Source organism: Pipistrellus kuhlii, unplaced genomic scaffold (genome assembly GCF_014108245.1).
Source record: "Pipistrellus kuhlii isolate mPipKuh1 unplaced genomic scaffold, mPipKuh1.p scaffold_m20_p_12, whole genome shotgun sequence".
Classification (NCBI taxonomy): domain Eukaryota; kingdom Metazoa; phylum Chordata; class Mammalia; order Chiroptera; family Vespertilionidae; genus Pipistrellus; species Pipistrellus kuhlii.
In genome coordinates, this window is record NW_023425427.1 from 17776660 (window position 1) to 17788958 (window position 12299).

At 47.0% G+C, this 12299-nt stretch overlaps 1 protein-coding gene and 1 long non-coding RNA gene across 2 annotated transcripts; one reads left to right on the plus strand and one right to left on the minus strand.

Annotated features, from left to right (window-relative positions):
- Positions 1-2250: 2250 nt before the first annotated feature.
- CUNH9orf131 (chromosome unknown C9orf131 homolog) lies at positions 2251-6472 on the minus strand. Its single transcript, XM_036433483.2, has 2 exons — positions 6140-6472; positions 2251-5772 (listed from the first exon to the last, which is right to left on the minus strand). The coding sequence occupies exons 1-2, from the start codon at positions 6368-6370 to the stop codon at positions 2632-2634; spliced, it is 3372 nt and encodes a 1123-aa protein (XP_036289376.1). The 5' UTR covers positions 6371-6472; the 3' UTR covers positions 2251-2631.
- Positions 6473-11014: 4542 nt separating this feature from the next.
- On the plus strand, positions 11015-12089 carry LOC118716372. The gene is made up of 2 exons (XR_004987133.2): positions 11015-11411; positions 11664-12089. It is a non-coding gene; the product is annotated as an uncharacterized LOC118716372 (long non-coding RNA).
- Positions 12090-12299: the final 210 nt, after the last annotated feature.

A 12299-nucleotide genomic window follows, 5' to 3' on the forward strand; every position in this document is an offset into this window, starting at 1 on the left:
CCGGGACCCTTCAGTCCGCAGACCGACACTCTACCACTGAGCCAAACCAGTTTCGGCTAGACAATTCACTTTCAAAATAACCTATTTTTTATAGAAGCAGTAATGTGCATTGTAGGAAATTTAGAAAAATATAAGCATGTTTTTAAAAATGAATATTCCCAATAATCAGAGACCACCATCTTTAGTTGCTATTTTTCAGTCTTTTCTGTGCACTTGTGTAAATGTGTATGTCTATACATGTGGTGTTTTAAAATAAAAATGAGATCATCCTGCTTTATATCTTTTTTAAACAATCACCTTTTCCTTTTATATATATATATATTTAATGTTATTGATTTTAGAGAGGGAGAGATAGAAACATCAATGGTGAGAGAATTATTGATTGGCTGCCTCCTGCACATCCCACACTGAGAATCGAGCCTGCAACCTGAGCATGTGCCCTGACCTGAAATCAAATTGTGACCTGATTTGATTCATAGGTGGACTCAACCACTGAACCACAGTGGCCAGGCAAGGAATTTTTAATTATACTGGTAAAATTGGACATTTATTTTGTGGGAGGTAGGAGAGTTAAATTTTTGCCTACCATACTCAAAAATTAGGTTAACCTAACATCCTATATAATAATTTCATGTACTGGTCCTCTCTACTATCTATACTGATAAAAAGGTAACATGCAAATGGTTGGGTCACCCTCGTGTGTAACGACTGATCAGCTGGAGGCTGTGTGCGCATCAGGCGCTGGTGGACAGGGACTTGCAGCATTGGGAACGGGCGGGGCTGCATCTGGGGCCTCCACGCACCTGCGCCAGGGGTCCTGAGGCATGCAGAGGTCGCAGGCCTCCACCATGGCCCAGCTTACCTCTTTGGGACAATCCATTGAGAAGTCCCAAATGAGTGGGCAGGGCCTACCTCTGGAGCAATGGATCATGGGGCTCCTGCACTGTGACAGAACACAGACCAGGCTAGGACACACCCCCCTCCCCAAGTGCATGAATTTCATGTACCGGGCCACTAGTTGATATATAGAAGTACCAGAAAAAAAAAATTTTTAGAAGCCACTGAAGGGAAATGTTGGTAGATATGATTATATAAAAATTTTGAACTTTGGTAGAGTAAAAATCACCTTAAAATTAGAAAATAAGCCACAGATTGGGAGAAAATAACTGTGATATACATAATAGGTTGTGGTAGGCAGGATAATGGCTTTCCTAAGATGTCCAATGTCCTAATCCCTGCAACCTGTGATTATACTGTTTTACATGGAAAAGGGAAATAAGGCTGTAAATGGAATTAATGTTGCTAACCAACTGCCTAAGATGGGAATAGTATCTTGGATTATCCAGGTGGGACCAAGTATTTGTAAATGTCCTTAAAAGTGGAAGAGGGAAGCAATAGAGAGCAGAGTGGTATGATATGAGAACTTGCCTTTGGTAGCTTTGGAGAAAGAGGCCTAGTAGCCACGGCTCCCTCTAGAACCCAGGAAAGACAAGGAATGCAACCCTGTCGTCGAAACTGAAACCGGTTTGGCTCAGTGGATAGTGTTGGCCTATAGACTGAAAGGTCCCAGGTTCGATTCTGGTCAAGGGCATGTACCTTGGTTGTGGGCACATCCGCAGTAGGGGGTGAGGCAGCTGATCAATGATTCTCTCTCATCGATGTTTCTCACTCTCTATCCCTCTCTCTTCCTCTCTGTAAAAAATCAATAAAATATATCAAAAAAAAAAAAAAAAAAAATGCACTCCCTGTCAACCCCTTGATTTTATTTTTCTGACAAAGTAAATTTATGTTTTGTGGTAATTTGTTATGGCAGCAGCAAAAAACTAATACAATATCCAAGAAGTAGTGCAACAATGGAAAATGGGTAAAGGATATAGACAGGCAATTCTAGAAGAAATCCAAATGGCCATTAAACATGAAAGGCACTTGTTTTTGTAGCCATGGGAATGAACGGGTTTGAGTTGACCCAGGGAGAATATGAGTAGTGGGCTGAGAAGAGGTGGAAAGATATGTGGAGAAGGGGGCCATACCCAGGCATACCCTGGGTCTGCCTAGACCAGTGGTCGGCAAACTCATTAGTCAACAGAGCCAAATATCAACAGTACAATGATTGAAATTTCTTTTGAGACCCAAAATTTTTAAACTTAAAATATATAGGTAGATAACATTGTTATTAATTAGGGTGCTCCTAAGCTGGCCTTTGCTAAAAACTCAAGGAAGGGGCATAAGGAGCCGCATGTGGCTCTCGAGCCACAGTTTCCCGACCACTGGCCTAGACCAAGACCAATTGTGCTTATGTGAAGATGTGTTTTTCTTCTGTTCACTTGCTGTGAAGTTCTCAAGGGCAGCACTGGACTATGCTCCCTGGCCTTTCAGCTTCACCCTATAGAGGAGGGGTGTGTGGATCCCAGATGGATCATCTGTCTGTGAAGGGCTTGAAAAGAAAGTTAAGCATGCAGAATCCTGAGCTCCCTATTTTAGGGACCCGATTCTGAAGGAATATACAATAGTTGCTGGAGAAGTTAATAGGGAACTGACATTCCCAGTACCCCAGACTCCAAAGAAATCATGAGTGGGATTTGTCTAATTTAGCTAGTTTATTAGGATTTCCTCTGCTTGTCTCCCCAGCCCTCAGGTGCCAATACTATCGGCTTTTTTCTCATGCTGACTGGACTTGGTGGGCAGGGGTCCATGGGTACCCAGAAGCTTGGCGAATATCCTTTGGAGACCCCTGGTAAGGGGAGGCTGAGGTGCAGGGGGAGAGAGATGTTTCTCTACTTGGGCCCAAGGGCAGCAGTGCTTACAGTGCCGAGGGATCAGGATAGCAGCAGCTCTCAGCTCTGCTCCTCGCTTATCTTGGGGACCTGCAGCCTTGGAGTGAAGGTGCTGGGGGAAAGCAAAGTGGAGAGAGCTCTGGCTCCTCTGCTGAGATCTTTGGAAAAGTCTGGCCTGGGCTGGATGGCTCTTTTCTGTAACTGTGAATGATCCCCATCTTGCATCCCCTCCTCGGTGGTCTCCTGATTTGGGTTTCCTGGGGTTCTCTCTCTCTTTGGCTGAAGATAGGACTGAAGCCTTGTTCTGTCTGTTGCCTGAGGCTGGAACCTCGGGGTTTGAGAGCCCTCTCAAGCCTGGGCAGTTCTTATCAGCCTCCATGGGAACAGATTGTCCCTGAAGTGAGCCCTGGGCCACCGTCTTTGCCTTCATTCTTTCCTCTCTCTGAAACCTTTGTTCTGCCCTACCAGACCCTTGTGGCTGAGGATGGGAAGAGGAGTGGGAGTGATAACAGTGGGAGACCTGGACAGGCTGAGTCACTGTGCTCTCAACTTGTGAGGGTTGACAGCGTGAAGCCTGGGAGCACAGACTGGGGGGATAAGTCTGCTGTGAAGAGTAGGAAGAGAGTCCTCGAGTGCCAGAAGTTGTGGAGCTCAGGGCAGGGGAGCTGCCAAATGATTGACTTGGACCAGGAGATCTGGAAGTAGGGCTCAGCTGTTGTTTCTTCAGCCTGAGTTCTAATTCTCTACTCCAATGCCAGGCCGGGATCCCAGAATGGGTGGGTATCTCAAGGACAGCCTCTCTCTGGGAGTGTGGAATTTCTGCCTTAGCTCCTGGGAACAGGTCTTCCTTGGGTAGACATGGCTGGTTGGATTCAGTCTTCAGAGCTTCAGCTAGGATGGGAGGCCAGTTTACTGGCTGCAGGGAGTCCACTGTTGGAGGGCTGGGGTCTTGGGGGGTCTCTCTTTGTTTCACATTCCCCCACACAAACTCAGGGTCAGTGTGTGGACCTGTTAGAGGAGCAGAGCGTGTGTTGGGAGATAGGGCGGGTTGCTCAGTGGCCCAGCTGTTCTCTTTCTGTTCCAATGCTTCCCCCTCAGGCTTAGATCTGCCTTGGTCTCTTATAGGCTCACCTAAGTGAGACTTTGACATAGAATTTGGATGTGGGCCAGGGTCCCAGAATGGGGACACAGGAGCACAACAGATTTTTTTCTGCTTCATGCCCCCCCATGAAGGGGCTGTAGACTCAGAGGTCTTGAGGTTCTCCACCTGCCTCATAGTCTCCCACAAAGCTTTGGGCTTGGGTAGGACTCCTTGGGAGCCCATTCCTAGAGACTCCAGCAGACAGGCTGAAGGAAGGCTGGGAGATGAAACTGAGTCTTCAGAGACACAAAGATGTTCTGTCTTTTGCATGCCTTTCCATAGAGTCTCAGATCCTGATGGGATACCTGCAGTGCTAGTACCATGGAATCCTGGATTGAGATCCAAGGCTGGGGGCTTAAAAGCTTGTGGATTTCCTCTGCATTTCCAGTGAGATGTGTCTCCAGATAAATCTCCCAGGGGATTGCCTCTCTGGAGTTCTTGCTGGGGGTCTGAGGGAGGACAGGGGGCTGGCATTAGATACTCAGAGGCCGGAGGCTTCTGTGTGTATTCTATGGTTCCCCAGAAGTCCTTAGATATAGGTGGTCCTTCAGAGCTGACTTGCTGGGGTTCAAACAGAGAATCAGATTGGAAAGGTGCTGGCAATGGGAGCTGAGAGGCTTGAGGACTCTTTTTATGTCCTGTGGTTCTCCACTGAGACTCGCAGCCAGGGGGAACTTCCAGGGGTCCAGTTCCTTGAGGCTCTGTTATGGGGGCTACAGCTTGGAAAGGGACCAGGATCGGAGGCTTAGAAATCTGAGGATTCTCGTTTTGCCTTCTGTTTTCCCCGTGGTCCTCTGATCCATACAGGTCTCCTATAGGGCTGACTCCCTGGAGTTCTGGCAGAGAGGCTGGGGTTGGGCTGGAAACTAGCATTGCTGTCTCAGAGGCCTTGGGATCCTCCTTTTGCACCATGGTCCTCCATGGAGCCTCAAACCTTGTCATGACTCCCAGAAAGTTAGAGGGAGACAGCAGAGAGGCAGAGAGTGGATCTGGAATGTGTTGTGGGGAGCCAGGACCCCATGGCCTCCCACACCAGAGCTCAGATAAGGGGGAAAACTTGGAGGGTCTGGTTCTTTGGAGTTTAGGCTGTGGGTGCAGGGCTTGATCCTCAGAGACCCGAGGGGTCGCTCTCTGCCACAGAAGCCACTCTGTATGTGCCTGAGCACCAGATTGGACTCCTTTGTGGTCTATGGGGAAGGACTTTAGGTGGAGGGGTAGTGATGGGACAAAGGGGGAAAGTGGAGAGGGAAATTGCTGAGGATTAGGGGCCATCTCTTCCAGATCTTTTGTAGTATGGACTTCAAGGGTAGGAAGTTGGGTTGGGGAGTGATACTGGGGAAACAGCAGGTTGGACTTAGGCGGGAAAGAAGACTTGTTGAAGCCGACAGAAGGACCAACAGGTAACTTCAGGGGAGAGGGGCCACCTGAGCTCAGGATGATGGCCTCCAAGGACTCACTGTGCAGAGAAGGGAGCCCCCAGAAGAGCTGACTTTTTCTCTGCTGTAGACCGCTCCCTGCTGTGGTCTCCTGCCTCACAGGTAGGTTGGTCAGAATCTCAAAGGTGGGGAATGACCTAGGAGGGCTTGGGGTCTTTCTGAGGTCTGGCTCTGTTGTCTCTATGGTCTGGTGGAGGCTCTCAGTGTCACAGGATGGTTGGGATGGAGCTGTGGTGGCTTGCTGTCCAATAGGAGCTTCTTTGGAAAGAAAATATGGCTTCAATAGATCCAGAGATTCTGCCTCCTCTTTCTCCTCCTCCTCCTCTTCCTCTTTCTCTTCCTCTTCTTCCTCCTCTTCCTCTCCTGACTTCTGCTTCCACAGATGACCAAGGAATGCCACATGGTATAGAAGTGAAAGGCCCTGGGAAATGGAGAAAAAATACTTTTGAGTCAAAAGGTGTATCATGAAGCTCTCCATCTCTGTTCCACATCTAGAATGAACAGTTACTCAACTGACCCCACAGCTGTGACCAACAGTCACTTAGCCATCCAGTGTTAATGGCCATTACCCAGCGCACTGGTGGAGACCAGCATTTCTTACATGATCCTACATCTAGGGTAAGTCATCACTGATCTGGCTTCAAATCTAGTGTCGGTGGTCAGTCACCCTGCCTCACATTTAAGGCTTATAGGCACTTATTTGGGCTCACATCCATGCCAATGATTCCTCACCAAAATTCAGATGTGGCGTCAATAGTTCTTTAGACCTCTGCACATCTGTCACCCACCTTGCCTCGCATCATGTCTCCAGAGCACCAGGGCTGAAGATTGCGCCAGTTCCCAAGATGCCACCACCTCTGGAGCTGCCAAACCATGAATAGGAACAGTATCACAATATTCCCTGTACTCTGGAGGCAACTGCTGCCACAGTGTCTGCAGGCGAGGGAATGGGTCAGCTGCCCCCAGAGAAGCTCCTTGTCCCCCGTAGCCCCAAGCAGGCCCTCCAGCAACCAGTCCATTTTTCTCAGCCTAGTGGCAGTTTATCTTGATGTCATCACTGTGTCACAGAACAAAGAATCCCCAACCCCCACATGCCTAACAGGCTTCTCTCTGAACTTAAGGTTAAAAAAAAAATGTGTCCATGAAACAATTCATTCTTCACACTGAAACCTGGGCGATCCTCTTTTGTCTTGATTGCCATGGTCAGAATTATACTTCCATCATTGTGGTTCTACTATTTCCAGAAAGGCGTATGCATGCTGGTATAAAACAAAGAAAACAGATATCCACTATAGTCCTCCCTAACTTCCCCATTTTGGTTTCTGGCCCAGAGCTATATCATTATACTTTTATGATTTATGGCATATCTTGAAGTATGAATGCAGGTCCTCTGAAGGTTGGGGAAGAGTCTGGATGGGGCCCAGAGAGGGATCTTGAAGAGGGGATCTATGGGTGACCCAAACACCTGTGTGGATAGACCATTCAATGATCTACCGTGTTTCCCCAAAAAGAAGACATCCTCTGAAAATAAGACCTACTTACAGGTTTCCTTCTGAGTGAAATATAAGGCATCCCCCCAAAAAATAAGGCCCCCCTAGCTCTGTCTCAGAATGCTATTGCTAAACATGAGAGATTTGGTCCACTGATTCTGAAAGAAATGGAGTCACAAGAAATTCACCAGGAAATTCAGGATTGGATTGTTATGATGATGTTCCAGAAGATGATGACATGATTGTCATTGAATAAATGAGTAAAGTCTTGATACTGTAGGATTCACAGTTTGTCTGGTTTGTGTTGACAACTACCGTCCTACCGTACCGTATACAGGTAATAAATTTCCTTTATTTTCATTTAACAATAAATGTGTACCGTATTCTTCTTCATGAAAAAATAAGACATCTCCTGAAAATAAGACCTATTGCATCTTTGGGAGCAAAAATTAATATAAGACACTGTCTTATTTTCGGGGAAACAGGGTAGACTCTCAATTCCTAGACCTTTTCATCTCAGAGTCCTTTACCTCTGCTCCAATCCAGCTGTGGTCATATCTGAAGCCTCATCATTAGGAACTGCTTTGCCTTCTGACATCCCATCTTCTGATTTGTCCTAAAGATGACGATTCAGATTTGTCCTAAAGATGACGATTCTCCAACCTTGTCAGGACATCCATTCCATTGATTTTTCCACTTTCTCCCTCTCCGTGAGCAGCCTCTTGCTTTCATTTCCTCCCTCTCCACAATAGACTTCATAGTCAACCTCCCAGGCTCTTCTCAACTCATTCTCCTTTCATCATTTCTACCTGGCAAAATCCCAACTCTGCCTCAGCCAGACCTGCCCTGCAGGAAGTGGCTCGGCGCTATTGGATGAAATCACACGAGTGAGTTGGTGCCCCCTATAAACTCACAGTCTGCAATTAATGATTAGCTCCAAGCATCACTTGAAAAGCATTTATTCATGAATTCCATTTATTATATTAAGTGCCTGATGTGTGCTAGGAACTGGTCTCAGTATTGGGAATACATTGTTAATCAAAAGAGGAAAAGCTCCCTGCCTGTGGTGCTTACATCATTCCTTAAAAAAACACTTTCTGCCGAAACTGGTTTGGCTCAGTGGTAGAGCATCGGTCTGCGGACTGAAGGGTCCCAGGTTCGATTCCCGTCAAGGGCATGTACTACATTGGTTGTGGGCACATCCCCGGGGATGTGCAAGAGGCAGCTGGTCGATGTTTCTCTCTCATCGACGTTTCTAACTCTCTCCCTCTCCTTCCTCTCTGTAAAAAAATCAATAAGATATATTTAAAAAAAACCAAACAAACAAAAAAAAACACTTTCTACTAAAAAATCAACTCAAGCCTTTTTCACTTTTGTCAACTTCTCTTTTCCTCGGAACTCCCCCCAAACCCCCCACCCCCAAGCTGATGTGCCAGACCTCCACTTAGCAAGAGGAATCAGAAACCATTTCCTGCTACAGTGAAAGCTGTCTCTCTGGGAGGCCTTCCTTAACCCCCACCCCCCACCCCTACCCTGCCAAGCTGGGCTGGGTGCCCTTATCCTCTCCGCCCCCACCAGTACTTTCCACACTAGATTGTAGCTTATGTGTCTTAATTATCTGAGGGCTGGGACCTTGTCTACCCAGTACCCTGCCTTAACTCCAGCATCTGGTGTTTAGTATCAGTAACTTCTGGGCGAATGAATGAGAAATGGGCGAGATTTTTGTTGCGAGGTGGGGCCTGCAGCAGGAATCTTCCTCTGGCTTCCAGGTGGCTAACTCAGGAGGCAGCACCTCTGGACGCCCAAAGCAGCCTCCTTCGCTTCCTTGATACCAGAGGTGGGCAGTTAAGCTCAGCTGAGATTTTGATGGGACTTTTCAGATGCCCCAGGGCCCTTCCCGCTGTGGGACTCCCCCACCTCGGTTGGCGGGGGCTGTGGATAGGCCGGCTGCGCGCAGGATCCACGGCAGAGCTTCAGAGCTTTGATGTCTGGCCTCAGCCCCCTTTGCTGCCCAACTCGCTTTCCCTCTGCCTCCCTGTCCCTTCCCTTCTCCCTTCTTCCCTTCCTCCCCCTTTTCCTCCTCTATCCTTCTCCAAAAGGACGCTGAGTTAAGGGCCTGGCCAGCGGCCCACCTCCACTTGCCGCTCGGACACGGTCTTGTCCCCTGCCAGTACCTGAAAATGCAGCGACTGGTCAGCAGACAGTGAGATTCCCAGAACCGCCCTCTGGAGGGGTCAGTGTCTCAGACTTTGCCTGCCAAGCCAGCTCCCCCAGAAGGGATGATGCCTACAGTCCTGGGAGAGTTGTTTCCTTTTTTCTTTTTTAAAATATTTATTGATTTTTTTACAGAGAGGAAGGGAGAGGGATAGAGAGAGAGAGAAACATCAACCAGCTGCCTCTTGCACACCCCCTACTGGGGATGCGCCCGCAACCAAGGTACATGCCCTTGACCAGAATTGAACCTGGGACCTTTCAGTCCGCAGACCGATGCTCTATCCACTGAGCCAAACCGGTTTTGACCTGGGAGAGTTGTTTCAAAGCAGTTGGAAGGAGCTGTGAGGGTGGGGGTGAGGGTGGGGGGTACAGGGGGAATGGTGGGTGGAGGCCAGCCTAGCCCCCTCAGGGCAGTGTCAGTGGGCAGGGGTGAGGCTGAGTCCTGATGGGCAGAAACAGGCTCCTGATCGAGCGGAGGTCCACTGTGGTGAAGGGCATTCTAGCGGACAAGGACATTCTAGCTTCTAGAAGGGAGGGAAATTCAAAGCAGTTGCCTTCGAATCTCAGGCATTGGTATTTTACTGCATTTTTTGGCAGGCTACTATGTGTCAGGTCCTGTGTCTGATAGAAACACTAGCCAAGTCCCACACAAATTGGACAAAATATTACTGTTTGATTTGAAATACCTTTCCCCATGATGAATGTTTATACTGAATTTAGAAGATATGAGAAAGTACAAGGAGGAGTCCCATAAACTTCCAAAGTCAAAATAATTTCCATAGCATTTTTATGTATTTCTTTCCAGACATCACTATTCAAATTTTTACATTGCTTAAATGAGCAGGTTTTTGTAAGGTAGGAAAGCAGTTTATATTTTAGCATAAACCTTTTCTACACACTATAAACTCTTCCTAACAATTTTTAATGACTGTGTTACTCTCCAAAGTAGGATCTCTGAGGCAGTGCGGTAGCTATTTATGTGGTTACTTATTTCAGCACTGACTTCTATGAGCTTATCTCATAAATCCCAGTTCTTGCTAAACATCCCTGAGCTCCTTTTTCCACAGGTACCCCAGGCCTAATATCTTCATAACTTAGGTCATTTTCTTTCTTTGACCAATTTGCTCTTCCTGTTGTATCCCTCAAAGTTATTAGTATCATTTAGTCATCCAAGCAAGAAACACAGTAGCCATCTACACTGCTCGCTCTTCATCTTTCCCAGTCACCAACTTTTGCTAATTTCCTCAGCTGTTTCTCAAATCTGTTTCTCTTCCCCATCCTTACTGTCATCCTGGTAGAGAGATAAGAAGGGGGAAGGGAGAAATATCAATGCCAGAGCGATGTCCTGGATGTCCTGACTGGGGATTGAGCCCACAACCCAGGCATGTACCCTCACCAGGGAATCCAACCTGCAACCTTTCAGTGCATGGGACAATGTCCAACCAACTGAGCCACACTAGGCAGGGCCCCTTAGTATTTTTTATATGTAATTTTCTTTACTTTTTGGAACATATTTTGAATAGCTGGTTTAAAGTTTTTGTCTAGTGAGTTCAATGTCTGGGCTTCTTCGCGGTCACTTAATTGATTGCTGTTTTTCTCCCCATGTATGTGTGTATGTGCCAATCTTACTCATTTTTAAAAATATTTTATTTCTTTACATATCTTGTACTTTTTGTTTTTTGAAAATTTTACATTTTTTTTAAAGTGTGTTGGTTATTGCAAGCTCACTTTCTTTCTTTTTAAAGTATATTTTATTGATTTTTTACAGAGAGGAAGGGAGAGAGATAGAGAGCTAGAAACGTCTATGAGAGAGAAACATCGACCAGCTGCCTCTTGCACACTCCCCACTGGGGATGTGCCCTCAACCAAAGTACATACCCTTGACCAGAATTGAACCTGGGACCTTTCAGTCCGCAGGCCGATGCTCTACCACTGAGCCAAACGGGTTTCGGCGAAAACTTTACATTTTTAATAATATAATGTGGCAACTCTAGAATTTAGATTTTCTAGAGTTTGTTGTTACTGTTGTTTGCATAGTGATTTTTCTGAAGTAATTCTGTGAAGTCTATATTGTCTGTTGTGTGTGGCCACTGCTTGGTTAGCTTAGTGGTCAGTTAATGACTGGACAGAGGTTTTATTAAATCATTGGAACTGATGCGTCTTCCAGTCTTTGCTGGGTGATGTATATAATTTTATATGTTTTCATTCTTCTAGGGCTATTTTAGAGTCACTTGCTGAAACACGTCTATTGCAGAGCACCGAAGACAAACCAGAGCTACTCTCACAGCCCTAAACCTGGGGGGACCGTTTACAACACAATGAAGCCAGCTCCTCTAGGGTCTTCCCTCGCTGCTCAGTGAGGCATTGTCCCAGGGGAAAAGGCAAGGGCTGGAAGGTTCTGGTGAAAAGCCTATTCAGTGTCAGTTTCTGTGTGGAGCCCAGGACTAGGTGAAAGTAGAGCGAGCTGTCTTCATGGCACTGGGGACACTGAAGCCCAGTGGGGCATGATCATCATGGGCTGGATCCTAGGGGAGAATCAGGGCTTAGGTGCAGAGGAAAATCAGCACCAGGACAAAGTCTAGGCCTGGGCAGAGCCCTTTGACTAGAGGGCTCCTCTCTACCAAGATCCAAGAAAAGTGACAGGTGCACCCTGCAGCCAGCACAGCATGCAGGCCCTGAAGACCAGAGCTATCTCAGCAGGACAGGTGGCTCAGGCACCAGGACACACATCGCTGGAAAATTAGATTTGAGGATCAGCTACAATGTCCATGCCTCCCAGGGAGCCTGTGTTCCCAGCCAGACCCCCCCCCCCCCCCCACCCAGCATGGACCAAAGATTTCAGGTACCTCCGGCTCTCCTCCTCACTGCCCAGGCTCTTTCTGTGAGGATATGTCTTTTCTAGTCCTCCAGAAAGTCCTCTTCCATCTCCTCCTAAGAGGGAAATTTCTCTCAAAGGAAAATGCTAGTTCATGTAGAGAAAATCTTTTAATTCTCATGATAGCACAGCCTTCAAAGAGGATAGTCTCTGTTTCTCATAAAAAAAAAAAGCATATTTATTCTTTCCAAATAGATTTGTTTCTTCTTATAGTGAGTGGTGTCTTCTGTCTTTGTTGTGTGGAGTGTATGTTTTAGAAATCCTGGGAGTCTGGGCTTAGAGGAAAGAAGGAATCAGCTTCACCTTATTCTGAAGTCCTGTTTGGCTTCTCAAAGGGGACCAGGGCCCCAGAGGAAGGTTGATATTGGC